Source organism: Camelus ferus, chromosome 6 (genome assembly GCF_009834535.1).
Source record: "Camelus ferus isolate YT-003-E chromosome 6, BCGSAC_Cfer_1.0, whole genome shotgun sequence".
In the NCBI taxonomy this organism is placed as follows: Eukaryota; Metazoa; Chordata; class Mammalia; order Artiodactyla; family Camelidae; genus Camelus; species Camelus ferus.
Window position 1 is genome coordinate 54,842,505 of NC_045701.1, and position 18,026 is coordinate 54,860,530.

The 18,026-nt window shown below is 44.2% G+C and overlaps 1 protein-coding gene across 4 annotated transcripts in view; it reads left to right on the forward strand.

Moving 5' to 3' along the window:
- The first annotated feature begins 10,730 nt into the window (after positions 1 to 10,730).
- Positions 10,731 to 18,026, forward strand: part of SAMD4A (sterile alpha motif domain containing 4A) — a 203,578-nt gene continuing 196,282 nt past the window's right edge. For 2 of the 4 annotated variants that reach the window (XR_004320712.1, XM_032482073.1), the window contains exons 1-2: positions 10,731 to 11,043; positions 12,245 to 12,870. Coding sequence is in view for 3 of the 4 variants with exons in the window: in XM_032482073.1 (XP_032337964.1) it covers positions 12,675 to 12,870 (196 nt within the window). In the remaining variant the exon portion in view is untranslated. Of the gene's footprint in view, positions 11,044 to 11,352; positions 11,648 to 12,244; positions 12,871 to 18,026 lie in introns of those variants that run through there. The other 2 variants (XM_032482075.1, XM_032482074.1) reach the window with 2 other exon arrangements.

The window sequence follows — 18,026 nt, forward strand, 5'->3', positions numbered from 1 at the left end:
TTTGTATTAGTGTTGTTACATAATATCATTTCATTCCCATCAAATATAGCACTCTCAAAAAGACATTTCCTATTCTCCATTTTACAAACTGAATCAAATTTCTTCTATGTTCAACAGCGATGTAATAAATACCTTCTAGGGGCCAGGTACCTTTTGGGAGTCTGGGCTACAAAGAATCAGAAAAGGCTCCTGACCTCAAAGTACTCAGTGCCTAAAAGAAGCATTGACGGCTTCATAGAAGCACATCCCCATGTCAGAAACTCCTAAGGCCCTGTTCTAACCCTGGCCCTGGAAGCAGGGTGGTCAAAAGCTACAGTCCCTGCAGCCGTTGGCTAGCCGTGGAGCAGTTCGTCTGGGAAATTCACTTTGTGGGTAAATTGGGGGAATACTCGGGGATCATTTCCCTTGTCTGATCCATCCTGCTTCCCCTTACAGGTCTGTTTATACCTAAACTATCCTAGACACATGCTTGCTTTTTCTTTTGTCATAGATTCCACCTGCAATCTTATTCCATTTTTCATAACTTTTTTATTGTAGTAAAAATATACATAACATAAAATTTACCATTTTAACCATTAAAAATTTTTTCTAGGGTGGGGAGGTAATTAGGTTTACGTATTTATTTTTTAGAGGAGGTACTGGGGATTGAACCCAGGACTTCATGTGTGCTAAGTATGCACTCTACCACTTGAGCTATACCCTCCCCCCATTTTAACCATTCTTAGGTATTCAGTGGCATAAAGTACTTTTACATTGTTGTGTAACCACTACCAGTCTCCATCTTCAGAATTTTTCCATTATCCCAAACTGAAACTATATCCATCAAATAGTAACTCCCCATCACCCCTCCCTTCAACCCCTGGGCAACTACCATTATATTTTCTGTCTCTATGAATTTGACTATTCTAGGTACTTCATATGCAATATTTATCCTTCTGTGTCTGGCTTATTTCACTGAGTATAGTATTTTTAAGTTTCTTCTATGTTGCAGCAGGTATCAGAATTTACTTCCTTTTTAAAGCTGAATAATATTCCATTGTATGTATATACCACATTTTGTTTTATCCATTCACCCATCATTTTTCATAACTCTTAAAGATGATTTGCCCTTAGCTCCCCTTCCTGCAACTAAAGTAATTGTTTTTCCTGCCCCTGCTAGTAATAAATAGGAGGAATTTGGTAAGTAATCAAGTAAAAATAAGTACCCTGACTCTTAGAGGCCTATGTCAGAATTTGCCAATAGCAGTGAATAATGGACATCTTGTGAGAACATCTATAAAAGCATTTTATTTGAATGGATCATTAGATAAATAAAACATCTGATTTATATAGAGTAGTTGGTACATTGCAAAAATCTGAACCAGGGCTACATTAAGCAGATTTGATAGGTGACTAGCCACCTCTTTCAGTGACCCTTTCTTCCCAACTTGGTACCTATGAGGGTTCTTAATGTTTAAACTAGCTCTAGGGGAGGAACTTAAAAACGGTTACTCAAAGATCCAATGCAAGTCATTGAATTATCTCCCACTGTGTCTATTGTTAAAGCCTTTCCGTTAATTGTGGAATGAAGAGTTTTGTCTTGGTTTGGAAATTTGAAGCATCAATACAGATAATCTGGGGTTTAGGAATGGTAGGTGGAAGTGATTTCAGCCTCCTCTACTCAGTCCTGCTTCAGATAGGCCCCATTCCACTGGATAATTCCCTAACTCCATTACCTAGATTTTGAACACTGAATTCCCCTCTCTTTCCATATTTCTCTATGTTATAATTCTCCTGAATCTTTTCTTTCTTGACACCGTGACCTCTTAAGTCCTCAGTCCCTGAGTCTATTCTGATCATTCATTAACTTGCTCCTGGATTCCCCCTCAACTATTTCAAATGTGTTATCATCTTAGCTTGCTTTCTTGACCTCTCCACTCTACCTGCCCTAGCAACCCAAAAGTTTGGCTTTACTCAACTGTATTTCTTTACTGCCGAACCAATTAATGGAGTCTACCACGAAGCCTTGTTGTTTAGTTGTTTCCAGGTTTTCACTGCTGCTCAACAATCTTTTTACTGATTTCCTAATGGACCCTCTGCCGAACTCCCAATAGCTATTTCTCTTTCACTCTTCTCAAGTTCTGTTCCCCATCATTGCTGTTATCACTTTCAGCAAAGAACCTTCAAAAGGTATGTTAAGATGATAGATGCCAAAGTCATGTATCTTGGTTTTTACCCCAGCTCTGCCACTTTTCCTTTGGACAGGTTACTTAACCTCACTCTAATCAGTTTCTTCATCTATAAAATTAGTGATAATAGAACCTATCTCTAGGCTGTTGAAAGATTTATACCAGTTAATATGTGTGCAGTGCTTAGACCCGGGCATAGCAGATAGCAAGCTCTGTGTGTGACAGGTATTACTGTTACTACTTTGTTCAGATGTTCAAAGTCAGTAGACATAATTTTCTCTCTTCCCCAAAAGAGGAGGTAGATTATATCTACTTTTGAGGCCAACACTACTTGTGTTCTTGACCTCATCTCTGTTTGCTTCCTGAACTCATTTCATTATTGATTCAGTAATTAAATAATTACTGAGTGCCCAAGACATTACATTGGTGGGCATGAGAATATAGCAGTGAAAAAAACAGGCAAAAACCCTTGCCTTGATGGAGCTTATATTCTAGTAGAGAGAGAGAGACAAATTAGTAAATGATATAGTATATCAGATGGAGGTTAAGTGCTATGGAGAAAATCAAAGCTGGGATGGGTGAGTAGGGAATGTGAAGACTGGAAGTGAGGTTTCCATTTCAAAGTCTATAAAATGTACCATCCTAACCATTTAAAAATGTACAGTTTAGTCATGTTAAGTATATCAATCACATTGTTGCCCAGTAGCTCTCTAGAACTTTTTCACCTTGCAAAACTGAAACTCTATAGCTATTAAACAACAGCTATTTCCCCCAACCCCAACCCCTGGCAACTACCATTCTACAGTGTGGTTATGGTTTTAATTTGCACTTCCCTAATGGCTAATTATGTTGAGCATCTTTTTATGTGCTTATTATCCATTTGTATATCTATTCAGATCTTTCACCCATTTTATTTTATTTATTTTTAAAATATATTTTTATTGACATATAGTCAGCTTACAGTGTGTCAATTTCTGGAGTACAGCACAATACTTCAGTCATATAACAACATGCATGTATTTGTTTTCATATTCTTCTTCACCGTAAGTTATTATAAGATATTGAATATAGTTACACTGTACTCTACAGTATAAACTTGTTGTTTATCTATTTTATATGTATTAGTTAGTATCTGCAAATCTCGAACTCCCGATTTATCCTTTCCCACCTCCTTCCCCCCTTGGTAACCATAAGTTTGTTTTCTATGTCTGTGAGTCTATTTCTGTTTTGTAAATAAGATCGTTTGTCTTTTTTTTTTTTTTTAGATTCCACATATAAGTGATATCATATTGTATTTTTCTTTCTCTTTCTGGCTTACTTCACTTAGAATGACATTTTCCAGGTCCATCCATGTTGCTGCAAATGGCATTATTTTATTCTTTTTTATGGCTGAGTAGTATTCCATTGTATAAATATACCACAACTTTATCCAGTCATCTGTCAATGGACATTTAGGTTGTTTCCATGTCTTGGCTATTGTAAATAGTGCTGCTATAAACATTGGGGTGCATGTATCTTTTTAAATTAAGGTTCCCTCTGGATATATGCCCAGGAGTGGGATTCCTGGATCATATGGTAAGTCTATTTTTAGTCTTTTGAGTAATCTCCATTCAGATCTTTTACCCATTTTAAAACTAAGTTGACTTTTTGTTACTGACTTATAAGAGTTTATATTCTAGGAACAAGTCCTTTATCAGGTATATGATTTACAAATATTTGCTCCCATTCTATGGGCTTTATGGTGCCCTTTGAAGCATAAACATTTTTAATATTTTTCAATCCAACTTACCTATTTTTTCTTTTGTTACTGTACTTTTGTTGTCACATCTAAGAATGCTTTGCCTAGCTCAAGGTCACAAAGATTTACTCCTATGTTTTCTTCTAAGGGTTTTATCATTTAGGTCTATAATCAATTTTGAGTTGAATTTTGTATATGGTGTTAGGAAGGGAGTTCAACCTCATTCTTTTGCATGTGGAAATCCTCAGCAGAATATTAGGAAACCAAATTCAACAATACATTAAAAGAATCATACACCATGATCAAATGGAATTTATTCCAGGGATGCAAGGATGGTTCAACACATGCAAATCTATCAGTTTGACAAAGGATAAAAGTCATACGATCAAATCTTAAAGGTATTAAAGAATTGCTGCAGTAATTTTAAACAGAGCAATATAATCAGATATGCATTTTAGAAATGTTGGTATTGGAAGTGCTTTGAAAGGAGCAACATACAAAGTGGAGTTAAGAGGAAACAAGCCTTGTCAAGAGGATGGGCACAGCATGTTGGATACAAGGGACAAAAAGCAAAAACCGAGAAAGAGCTCAGGTGTCAGAGGAAGAGAGAAAAGGCTTGAGTGATTGGAGGTGAATAAATGAGGAGGAGAAAAGTGGATGAGGTGGGAGAGAGGGCAGGCCTTGTTGCCATGGGCAGGAGTCAGGGGAGTCTTTTAGGCAGTGAGAAGACATTGGAGCATCAAAGCAGGGAGGTAACCTTGTCCTTTTAAAAGAGTTTCACTTTTAAAAGACTGAGGGGGAATGTACTTGGGGAGAACCAAAGGGGCAGAACCAGGGGTTCAGTTTTGGACATTTGAAATTTGAGTTGTGATGTTAAGCCTACCTTGTTTTGGGGGTTTTTTGTTTTTATTTACTCTCACCTGTCTTTATCATACCTATGTCCTAGAGAAATGCTGCAAATCCACACCAGGCACTTGACTGAGTCAACTAGTCAGGTTAGGGAGGAGGAATAGCTGTGGTATTCTTTTGATTCTCCAAGCACATTGTATTTGTGCCAACAATTAAGCTATCACCTCTTGGCTGCAAACCCACCATTTGTGATACCGGGCTAGGACTCTGCAAACCACACTTTATGCTTTGCAGCAGGCTCCCTATGAGGCTTTGCAAATTGGAGCAATAGAGGGAGGCTGGAAGATAAGAGGAAGAAGGGATTTGCTCCTTCCTGCTTGTTCCTGTGGGCTTCCTGTTCCTGTGAGCATCCCCCCAGCCTCACTTCTTTACCTTGGCAATAGTGGTTGGTTCCAGGAGCAGCAGTTGAATCCAGATCACAGTTCTCCCAACATTTGTCGAACCTGCTTTCTCACCCCCCAACTTAGGATTCCAGCCCCTGTTTAGCAGCGCCCCTTCTCAGAGGTATGAGTGTTTCAGCTCTGAGGGGCCCCTCCTCCAAACTTCTAAATTTTTATAATTCCAATCTCTTTACTTGGTTTCCCCAGCCCTGCGGATGGTAGTTACTTCCTGCAGTTACTACCTGTGAGATACCGTCACGTTTTTTCAACTTTTCAGTTAACAATGCTTTATACTCATGATCTCTGACAAAATAATTGGTGTTTTCTTTCTCCTGGCTACTCTAATTAATAAAATTAGATATTACTTTCTATATACCTGGCTCAGTTTACTAAGGTAGGCAGAAAACTGAGACCAACTGAGGTTAAATAACCCATATTACACACCTATTAGGTGGTAGAGTTTGGATTGGAATCCAGTTCTGCTTTGCTGTGTTTTGCCTGAAGCTTGTGCTCTTAATCACAAGTCACCTTTCTACATTGTCCTGAAAAACACTGAGCTGTGTTTTTTCAACATTGAACTGTAGGTACAATTTTACAATTCTTTCATCATTTTTATTGCTTTTCTTGAACCCATGATCAGACTCAGCATTTCCCCAAACATATCTCAGGCAACACCAAATGACAAGACCTGTGAAGAATGTGTCTGGGCTCAGTTAAGTGTAGGACCTGCCACATACTGTACTTTCCAGAAGAAGCACAATGAGCATGAGCATAATGAAGGCTCTGAGAAATCTTGCAATGAAACTTAAATGTGTAGCCAGGCAGTTTCTCATTCATTTTCTGACTGGGAACGTTCCAAGGATGTGGAAAATGTGGGATTAATCAATATTTAATGTATCCTGCGCAACAGTAGTACCTGGTTAGAAGAAAGTTGTTGGTGCCAGCAGTCTCGGGATGTTCTCATCATATAGAGGTTGCTTTAGAGAATAATAGAGAAGGCGAGTCTGATCTTTGTTTAGATGATAGAAATATGACTTTAGATTTGTACAGTTAAAAGTTTCAGCTATTTAAAACTGTGGCCACATTTCAATTACACTTTCAGTTAGAAAAGATACTGGCAGTTCTTGAATCAACAACAGAGATCAGAATAAGGACTGGTAACTTCAAGAATGTGTAATTTTTACTTTCATGCCAATCTGGGGCAAGTTATCCCTCTAAAAGGTTTAAGCTCCCACTTTTGTAATCCTGACCTATATAAATCCTGTAAACAGGAGTAGTTTTGCAATGCTTGCATTTAACCTTCTATTTATTTGAAAATGTATCTATGACACCTTATAAGATGTTTTACTGTAAAAAAAAAACCCCTATAATTAATACTTCACATACTTGTTTATTTTTAAGAAGTGTGAACCCACTTGAAATTGTGGTTCAATTGCTTGTATTTACATTTTATTTAAGTACCTATTAATTGGTTTGGATTATACTCTTTAGATTGAGTCAAAAAGACAGTGTACCTGACTAAATGTTCTATAAACCAGAGTTCATCCTTCTTATCTAGCTCCATTCTAGAGAAAGCTGTCTCAAAAGCTTTCTTCATGCAATACTAATCGTTTTTAAAAGGAATAAAATTTTGACACATGCCACAAAATGGAGAAACCTTGAAAATATGCTAAGTGAAAGAAGCCAGACACAAAAGGACAATATTGTATAAGCCCACTTATATGATGTACCTCGAATAGGCAAATTCATAGAAACAGAAAGTAGAATAGTGGTTAACAGAGACTGAGGCAAGAGAAGAATGGGGATTTATTCACACGTACAGAATTTCAGTTTGGGATAGTGAGAAAGGTCTGGAAACAGATAATCTGTGATGGTTATACAAACAATGTGCATGTACTTAATGCAATTGTATTTTATATTTAAGAATGGTTAAAAGGGTAACCTTTACGTTATGTATCTTTTGTCACAATAAAAAAAAAAACCCTTTTTCATGGATGCAACATGTCCATCCAATTCTTATTCGTGTTTGACTCCTGAAGAATAAATAATCACACCTGTCATAGCCTTTGGGTAGAGGCATTCTATTTACCTAAAACTAGGTTTAAGTCTTTTTTTTTTTCCCCGTGAAAGAATTCTCTAAATTGAAGCACTGAAAAAAAAATTTGAGAACGATCCTGAGAGTGGTAAGAACTACAGTGAAAAGTGAAAGCAGATTCCTCATGAGTCCCACTATTTTACCTGAGGTCCCCCCCCCCCCCAACTCTGGCTGGCCAGGTTTACCCTGGGCCAGCCAGCAGCCAGGATCCCACTGGTATAGAAACGTGCTAGGGATACAGGAAATTGGTGTGGCCATTACTACTCCGCCCCAGGCAAAGAGAACACCGGCTTTCTATCCGGACGTGTGCCCCTGCCAACACTGAGATATTTCTGAACTTCTTCTAATGAGATCTGAACTCAAGTTTAGTCTCCCTAAGCCTCGGCTCTCGGGCCTCACCCAGCTTGCCTTTCACTGTTGCTATCTTAGCAGACCTGACTCCTGATTTAGCCTTCCCACATTCCATCTGTCACCCATTCTGCAGTTTCTTCCTCCACATCTCTCTTCATCCCCTCGAATCCCGATTCAAGCCCTGGCAATCCCGTCGTAGGCCTTATTACATGGCTTTTGAGAGGACATGTCTTTGAAGGATGAATAAAGCATGTTTTTCTGGGAGGCAGACCCAAAATGTAAATTAGCTGAATTAACATACTCTAATTTGTGCATACAAAGAAGGAAAACTAATATAAATCAAGTACCTACTATAGGCCAAGTACTGTGCCAGTTATTTTCAGACCTCCTAACAAGCTTAAGAACGGAAGCATCACAATTATTTTAAACTAATAATCTTAAGCAGAAACTACTCCACTGTAGCTGTGCCTACTCTTCAGAAAGCATACTATATCCTAGTGACAAATATTACAGAGCTAGAGTTCTATCTGATGCAGATGCCAGCTTGGCTCACTTTCAATCAGCCTTCAAATTTCCTCCCTCCTGGGCACTTTTCATAGTCATTCCTTCTCTATATCTTGGCTGGAATAGCCCACTCTTGCCTGCATGCTCATGAGTGGTTCTGCACCTTTCCTGAGTCCAGGGTACAGAGAACCACCTGGGCTTGTCTCCATCAACCAAGAAATGGTTTCCCTGCCTTCATGGTTCTCACTCACCTGAATCCCATTCCTCCCAGATTACTGTCTAATCATCCTTTCTTTGGAAGTTAGAATTTGCACTAAAACTCCTTTTTCAAGTGATGTGGATATTTAGTATTTGTTAGCCACTTCTCATTTCTCCTGGAAAACTGGTAGGTTCACACAGGAAAAGTCCACATTTAAGGCAAAAACATATATTTAGCTGATAGTATTACCTTCCTTCCTTCAGTCCTGAATTCACTCTGTGAGGAATAAAGAACATCACTGGGTTTTATCTCCACTTCCTTTACTGTCAGGGAAAAGGCCCAGAGGCAAGAGAAATCACAATTATTGTGAACCCACAAAAACGAGGCAGGCTTGCAATTCATGTCATGCTTCTCTTTGTATTTCTTAAAAAATAGCTAAAAAATAAGCTAACTAGATCTTTTCCTAGGTCAAAGGCTGCTGTAAGCAATATACTTTCCCAGTAGGTGGCAGTATTTTCATTCTTCAGTTTAAGTAGAATTCCTGAAGATTTGACTCAATTTGTTTTTGTTTTTTAGTTTACTATTCGTTTAGTAAACTACAAATAGATAAGTTAACTAAACTGATGGGGGGTTTTTTTCGCTTAAAAAAATCACTCTTGGAGGCTTCCAAAAGCCCCAGGTGGGGATCTTCTGTTTTGGCTGTAGTTGATAGCAAGGTATATACGGAGATATACCATGTATTAAACTTCCTCCCCATTTCCTGATAGAAATTATTACTAAGGACTAGCTAATTGATAGTAACATCTTGGGGAAAATATGTTAAGCTTTTCTGCGTCTGTAAAAAACAAAATAAAATTAAAACATTGACTCTAGAATTCTTGTTTTTAGGGCAAAATAGTCACTAAATTATGCATATACCTTTCCTGGCTGGTTAATAATGAGCTTAAGAAAATTATTCATATACCCTATTTTAATAGTAACGGCTAAATTTTTGCAGCTCCACGAGACCTTTCAATACCCCAACAGATGGTTAGGTGCTGTCATATGTCAGACAGAAATTAAACGGTGCAGAAACTAAGTTTCAGGAAGGAAGGAAGAAATGATAGAAATTCCAGGGACATTTGCTAGGGTTAAAAAGGAAGTGTTAATCAGTGAAATATCTCAGATACTTCATCTTCAAAAATACTGTATTAGCAAGAGTAGAGAAGGCTGTGTCTGAAGCAAGAGTTTCACTTATTTCTCAGTACTCTTTCATAAACAAAGCCTTACTTAGGTTGCTAGAGAAAGTTCCGAGGCTCAGTGTTCTCACTGAAAACACGGAGATAGCCCGGGTTTAGTCATCAAGTCTATCTGTGAATTTCACTCAATACTAGAAGGCACAGCGAGTTTATAGGTTTCAGGGTATTCTTAACCAAGCCTCTACTTTCGAGACCAGAGAAGGGCAGTTTCCCAGCCTTCCCTGTGATGCTTGGCCTCAGTGCACCCCCACCTCCCGCCCCCCTCCTATCCTCTTCCGCGCGGCCAGGACCTGTGAAGCCCCTGCCTGGCCTCGGCCTCGCGCACTCTGCAGGGCCAGGTAAAAGCTGCCCAGCCCGGCGACTCAGACGCGCTCACAGGTGGCTTCGGCCGCTTCTCTGCGCCCAGGGCGGCACTCGTCTCCGCTCCGTGCCCGCAGTCGCAGCCGCAGCCCGCGCGCCAGGCGTAGCTCCCCGGCTGGCCTCGGAAATCAGGCAGCTTCCTCAGGGGAGAGCGAGGCCGGAGAGGGGTGCGGGGCCGGTTGTGAGGCCGCCCACAGGAGCAAAGGGCATCCAAGGCCCGACCCGGGCGAGGGGTGAGTGGCCCGAGCGTTTCTCGCGCTCTTTCGACACTAGCCTCACGGAGCGCGACGCCCAGGCACACCCCGCGCAGCGTACCGCCCCTCGGCCTCCTCCGCCCCTCGAGTTCGCGACCGCGGGAACCCGTTCACGCCCCCAGCGCCCGTGACCCCAGGTCTTCGCCGCCAGCGGGCCAAGCCGCTCTGCCACCCCCGGCCCCACTAGGGCAGAGGAGTCACTTGACTCGGCGAACCACATTCCCAAGGACGAGCAGCCGGTGGCAGCACCGCCCCCGCTCAAGCGCCCTCCGGGTCCCCTTCGGCCGGCGCTCCAGCGGCTCTAGCGTCCCGGCCCCTCCAGAACGCGCTAGCGGTAGAAGGGAGGAATTCACTTGGACCCCTCCCCTTCCCCAAACTTCTTTCTCTGCCCCGCCGTTCCTCCAACCCGACCCCTCTGCGCCATCCGGCTCCTCCCTCTCGGCTTCCCTCCCCTTTTCTGGTCCCCACTTAGGAATTCGCCCCCCCTCGCCCCGCCGCCGGCTGGGCCCGGGGATCCTCCCCCGACTCCCCCCGCGTGCCGCCGCCGCCGCCCGGGTTCCTCTCCCCCCGCTTGGGCGCTCCCTGCCAAGCCCATGATGTAATGGTGTATGTTAATCAGTAGCATGTGGGGAGCTCCGGCTCGGGCGGCTCAGTCCTCCGCGAGCCGACAGTGGAGGCAGCAGGAGCGGCGGCTGCCGGGACCCGCAGCGCCGCACACTCTCAGCGCCGCCCGCCCCGACGGCATGGCCCGCGGCCCGCGCTCAGGGCGCCCCCAACCTCGTTGAGAGCCGCCGCTGTCCCGGACCCGCGCTTGGGGCCCGGAGCTGCCGGGATGAGCCGCGCCGAGGTGAGCGCCCTCTCCCTTTCGCCCTAGGCAGGGGACCCGCGGGTCACTGGGTCCCCTTCCCTGGGGACTTCCCCCCTCCGCTGGATAAGTTCTGGGAGCCGGGAAACCGAATACTAGGAGCAAGCCACCCCTTGAGGGCTGAGCCGCTGTCTCTCTCCTCCGCCGCTAGCGGCCACTCAGACAGGGTTGGGAGTCGGGGGGCCCCCGAAACCGAACTTTCTTCTTTGCGGTCGTTCGGGGGCGTGTGCCGGCGGCGCGGAGCCGCAGTCCCCGCGGAGCCGCCCTGCCGGCCGGGGAAAGCAATGCTGCGGGATCTGGCTGTTTCTGCGCTCGGCTGCGCCCGTGGCCGTGCCGCCTTCGGCCTGGGACGCGCGGGCTAAGCGCTGGGCCGGACAGACCCGCCCGTAGGCGGCGGCAGGGGGGGCAGGATGCCTACAGCACACACGCGTACACACTCACATACACACAGACGCACACGCACGCACACATCTGATCGCTCAGGGCTAAACAGGTCCTCGGAGACCTCCCGGGTGGACTGGAGCGGTGCGGCGCGGGGGAGCCGCGGCTCCGGCTGCGCCTCCGCCGGTTGGGCGCGGAGCTTTGGGTGGGGAGAGTTTATTTTTGTCTCGAGCTGCTGCCGCGGCTGCTCACGGCCTAAATCCAGAGGGGCGCCTGGCGGTGGAGATGCTGGCTGTTGCTGTAGATGGAGCTGCAGCCGTTCGGCTGCTTCTCCGAGAGGAGGAGGAGGTGGCGGAGGAGGGGGAGGAGGAGGAGGAGGAGGAAGGAACTCGGGCTGCTGCTGCCTCCGCCTCTGCTTTGCATTAGCCCCCACCCCCACCCCCGCGCCCCTTCGCAGCCGCATTGCAAGTTTTCTGCGCGAGGAAGATCTGTTGCTGTTGCGGGCGTTCGCAGGCACAGCCCCCGGGGGCCACCCCGGGTTGGGTGTGTGGGGAGCACTAGCCGTTCGCAGCGGCAGCAACAGGAAGCCGTGGGGTCTCCTCTTGCACCTGAGAAGGAGGCTTCTTGGTATTCCCAGAACGGGAATACCTCATCGCCCGCATACGGGTGTAGAGGGGCGGCGGGAATTTGGGGGAACCAAACCCCCGCAGGGCGCCCCCCTTCATCCCCTCTGATGCACTCGTTTCCTGGGCGCGCTCCCTCGCTGGCCGAGGTCTCACTGCAGCCCTTTCTCTCCTTCCAGTGGTGATCGACGCTCGGGAATGCGGGTGTGAAGGGTCCGAGCTGCCACCCAGCAGGGAAGAGACCCTTGGGGAGCCGGAAATCACCATCCCGAAGCTACGAGAAGGGGGGAAAAGAGAGCATTCTTCATTCAGTTTGTGTGCCTTGTGGGGAAATTTTTTTTAATCGTTATTTTTTAAAAAAGAAACATTTCCGTGCTACTGTCTGTCATCATCTCTGGGGAAATCAGCCAGAACCACCGGAACGTAACTGAAACCAGACGAGAGCGGCGGGAGCCGAAGCAGTACCTGCAGCGTCCGGACACCAGAGCCACCTTGGAACGGGAACGCATCTTAGGCGGCCGCGAGTCTGCGGCTCCGCCAAACTTTGGGGCGGGCGGGGCCGGCTGGGGCGCCGAGGGGGCTTTGTAGACCGAGAGCCGCCCCCTAACCATGATGTTTCGCGACCAGGTCGGGGTGCTGGCGGGCTGGTTTAAGGGCTGGAACGAGTGCGAACAGACTGTTGCGCTGCTGTCGCTGCTCAAGCGCGTGAGCCAGACCCAGGCCCGCTTCCTCCAGCTCTGCCTGGAGCACTCGCTGGCCGACTGCGCCGAGCTGCACGTCCTCGAAGGCGAGGCCAACAGTCCGGGTAAGTGCGCGGCCGCCCGCCGTCCTGCTGTCCGGTCCTCTCCACCCCCCACCCCCGCCCCTGCTTCCCAGCCTCGGGCCTGGGCCCCGCCCCCGACCGCTAGTCCGCTAAGACCGAACCGGCGCGGCCCCCCGACCCTTGGCATCTCCCCCCAACCCGCCCCCGCCCCAGGCCCTGCCTCCCCTTTACCTCCGCTGGCCGCTTCGGTTTGTGCCCACTGTCAACTCCGTCAGTCCATTCCGTGTGGTAGCTACGGTAGCATGAATGATTGATTTTTCTCTCATGCAGTTTCCTGGGAAATAAGTAAGTCAGGTCACGTAGAGTCTGGATTTTCTGGGCTTTTTTTCTTTTTTCTTCTTCTGGGCAACGTGGCTCTCCGGATTTCAGCAACACATGAGGAGCCAAGGACTGCCCTTCACAAGCCGAGCTTTGATTAGGCTGTGTGAGGAATACATGAAAATCCAATATTGTTACTCCTTTTTCCCCCCCACGGATATTCCAGTTTTAGAGCTCCGTCTTCAGAATAATATGTAGGTGACGCTACAGACTATTAACAAGATATTTGCGATTCGTTCATATACTACGTGGTTGTACTCAACTGTCACGACGTTATTCGTATTGATACGGATCTTATAGAAAGGGTCTCATAGGGACCGGGCAGCAATCAGGGTCCTTAATGGTTTTGTCAGGAACTTTACTGAACATAACAGAATCGTTTCCTATTACCCTGCTAGTATCTACAGACACCTCAACTAGTGTAGAAAGTGAATACACTCGAAGGGTTCGGCAGTTTGCTATTTGCTAGCACGGGTGGTGACAGACTGAAATTATATCCCGGGGTGGGGGTGGGGGGTGAGGATGGGGGGTGGGGAAAAGGTCTGTTGGTTGTAATTTTGGATAGGGGAAATTCTTCAGTTCATGCTGCAGCCAGAGGGTGAACAGAGCCCCCACTGTTTACGCAGAGGAAAGAATGCAAGGTCCTCTTCCAGCTGTTCCATGTTAGAGCCGCCCGCCTGCAAGACTCAGCAGAGGTCTGGGCTGCCATTTGATGACAAGGTCCAGTACAGGGCAGCAGGGCCTGGGAGACACTAAAGTGAGTGTGCCGGCCTGGCGGCAGGAGGAGGACTGGCCTGCTCATCACTGCTCCTCCCTGGTGTGGTGCTCATGATGCTGGAAACACCAGGATGGGATGTTTCCATATATAGAATCATAGGCTGGAAGTGACCACTGGAAATCCTCGCAGTTCTTTTCCTGACCAGATAGGACTGCACCCAGATGCTCTTGTGCTACCAAGTATGGTGGGCCGTCTTGAGGATATCCCACAGGCCCCACTGGGATTCAGCCTGAGCCCAGTAGCCCACCCCCTACTCTCAAGGGTGGCAGCAGCAGAGCCCCCTTCCCCTTCAGTTCTATGTTTCTAAATAGCTGAAAGGCCAGCCTCCTTCGTAAGAGTGTAGAAATGTAACTAGGATAACTGATGATCGATTCTCTTTACTTCCATTCTTATCACGTGCTTGGTTTTGGTTTCTCAGGTTTGATGGTTTCTTGGTTTTGGTATCTCAAGTTTGATGAACAAGGTTATATAAACTTTTATGTTTTATAGAATGCAAAAAAATTAAGTACATTAGTTTCTGTTGAATGCTTGACCTCAGTGCTTGTAGGGACTGTTTAAAATAATGATAATTAATCTTTAGGTTACTCAACTATTAGAGCAACATTTTTTCCCCTTTGAGTAAAGAAGACTTTCCCCAGTATAGCAGCAATCAGTTTAGTAGGTGAAGCAATTAGATATATGGAATTAAAAAGAAATTGCTTAGCTTAAAAATCTTATAATTTAATAACCCAAGGGAAAAAAATGGACTTCTGCGAGTTTTTTAAATCACTTGGTAGTTTTTTGCCTCAAAAAAAATTTTTAACCATACTTATTTGAGTAAGATGCCTACCTGTTCATGATGCTAAATGCTGTGGATATATGAAACCATAACCATTATGTAAGATAGAGACCATTTAACCATCTCTGTTTCAATCTTTCAACCTGGACATTATGCTTCCTTGGAAACTTTTACTTGTTTTGTTGTGTGGCCAGTAGAGAAATTCATTAGTGAGGGCATGTGATAGTTTGATTTACTTCTGCATAATGGGATCATAAAGAGCATCAAGATTTGTCGTAGAATGCCCAAGTCTGGAGCTTAGTTCCCTAGTGTATCTGGAATCTAGCCAAGAACCAGGAATGGGGCAAAAAATGCCCACTCAGCAACCAGAATAGATGATGTAAAGGCTGGGAGAACACCTCAGACCCCCTTTTAGAACACAGTTACTCTTCTGTTAGATAACAATCCTTACTTTTTTTTAACTTAAAAAATAGTCCATAGCATGTATGGGGTACCACATTTGGAATGGGATGAGGGGTGGTTGTAACCAGCAGTGAAAAGTGACCCTTGACAGCTTGACAACTAGGAAAGAGACAGAAAAATCATAACTCTAAACATAAGAATTGGGATCAAAAGCCCTGAAGGTTTGGGAATATTAGGGTAGGAACACTCAATTGGCCCCTCAAGTATTACTTTATAATAACTTTTTATATATATTACTTTTTATAATTACTTTATAATATAAAATCAGTAATTGCTATCTTCCATTAATGAGAGTGAACTGTCAAAAAAGATACATTTTAAAATACACTCTTTGAGAAGAGAGGGAAATATTGCATGAATGTTGGAAATATTAACATTCAAGATAATTAACCTCCAAAACTGTTTTGGTATGTAAAGCTCTTAGCCATTCAGAAAACTAGGCTGTGTAGAATGACTTTATTCATTGACTGGCTGAGGATTCCTATACCAGGTTCATCATGTATCACTTACTTTATTTTGTAATCATCAATTAAACAAACATACACATTTCTTCTGATGACGAGAGGTTTTAAAACTTGGTGAATGGGAACAAAATTCCTATCTGGAGCTTGATCTCAGTATAACAACAACAACAACAACAAAAACAACAACAACAGCAACAACAATAAATCATTAGTGATAGCATGAACTTGGCTCTGTTTTCTCCAGGGCTGACTTTAAGCAGAGAGATAAGCCTTCACATTAAACATAGTTTATTTGATATCCGTGGGATGTATTTTGATACTTACTTTTCGTTCTCTTAAATTTAGCGTTTATTGAGATTCTAGTGGTTCACTGGTTCATCCTTTGTCTTAGGTTCATGATCATCTGAGACCATGAGAACATGGTTGAGTTAGTACTTATGGATTTGTGTGTGTGTGTGTGTGTGTGTGTGTTGTGTGTGGATGTGTGTCACTCCAGATTTGGTCAGTGGGTATTGATGATGATCGGCTCTCTAAAGTAGAGGCTTATTTCCAGAACCCTCATAACCTCAGATGCATGTCCTCCAGCCACCAGCCCAAGTGACCATTAAGATTTCTGGCCAGTCTCAGTTTGGAGATGACTATTTCTGGGGCTAAAATGTCATTTGATACCTAAAAATAGAACCCATTGGAAAATAGGTTGCATGGCACTAGTTTAGGACTTCTGTCATTTGAACTTCAAATATATTTTCCAGTGGAAATAGTGTAATAAATGGAGATTCACAAAAAAATCCACAAACTTATTAACTCACAAAACAGAGCATAGTTTTGGGAAAATTGGATATGTTTGTAATCAATAAATGGCAAAGAGATTGTTACTCTATTTATAATGAAGTACAAGAGGAAGGGTTGTCTGAAACGGTAGTGTTGGAGACTAAACTAATTGTGAAGATTGAAAAGGACTTGTGGGTGTATTTGCACTCATTAGAGGGTGAAGATGTTGGTTCTGTGATTTTTATGGTTTTTGGTTTCCATAGTATAAGTATGCCACACCCTGAGTTGATTTTTTAGATCACAAATTGAGTAAAAGAAAAGCTGAAGGGATAAGCTTTCCTGATGACATTGGATGAGATCTTGTTTGTAGTTTTCTTTCACTTTTTCATTCAAAAACATTTACTAACTGCCTACTACTTTCCTGGCCCTGTGTTATGCAGTGGGAATCAGAAGTAACTTACTGTATTCCAGTGCCTGGTGCATAGATACCCATGTTGAATAAATGATTAGTCAGTATCACAGGTGCAGATGCACAGATACAGGAATAAAAAAGGTGGAGGGGAGAGGTTCTGGGAGCTTCGTGAACCTACAGCTAATTGCCTGGGGGAGTCAGGGAAGACTCCACTGAAGAGATATGTTTGAGTTGAGTTTTGAATGGTGAATAGGATTTGGTTCAATATTTAAAAAGGATTGTGGAGAGCAGGCATGAAGGTGTTTTCCAAGCAGAAGGGATAGCATTTATAAAAATGTTGTCTTATGAAAGGGCCTGGTTGTGTGCAAGAAATAGTGAGTTTAGAGTGGCTGGAAGGGTGTAGAATGCTGGGCTCTAAGAGACAGAAGTTAAAACAGAAGCCATGTGTTTGCAGGACTTTACCAGCTAAGGAATTTGACTTAATTCTGCAGAGATGATAGAGAAGCCAAGAAGATTTTTAGGCAGCAGTGTGCTGAGCAAGAGGAGGGGAGAGGAGAGGAGATGAATGATGAAAGAGGGGTGTGTGTGTGTGTGTTTGTGTGTGTGTACACCTTTGAGAAAGCTTTTTCATATGTGCATGATTGTCTGAGAGGCAAAAATGGGAGAGGTGAGGCAGTTTGGTTCAGACAGTTTTCCATGTTGGCCACATGGTGGCGTCATCAGGCTAAGGCAGCTTTGTTGCTTTCAGCATTGCTATATGGGGGAGAAGGAAGGCTTGAGATAGAGAGGAAAAGAAGGTATTATTCAGATGGCCATTTATTTATACCCATGGGAGGGGATATGTCTGGAGGATTCTTAGTGTGGATTTTGAAATCAGTCAGATGGGGCTAGTCAATTAATTTCTGAGCCATAATTTTCTCATGGGTAGAATGGAGCAAACAAAACCTTGTTATTGTCTGGAAGCTACTTGTTAACAGTCCATTGAGGACCTATTCTGTCCCCCAGGTTTAAATTTGCCTCTAATTAGTATGGAATTTATATAAATAATGTTTTCTTAAATGATAGGGCATCTTTTAATTTCAAGGATTATCAAGAAGAGACTGAAGATGACTTGGAACCCTGGAAAGATAAGAGCCAACTGTGCTTTGCCTCCTG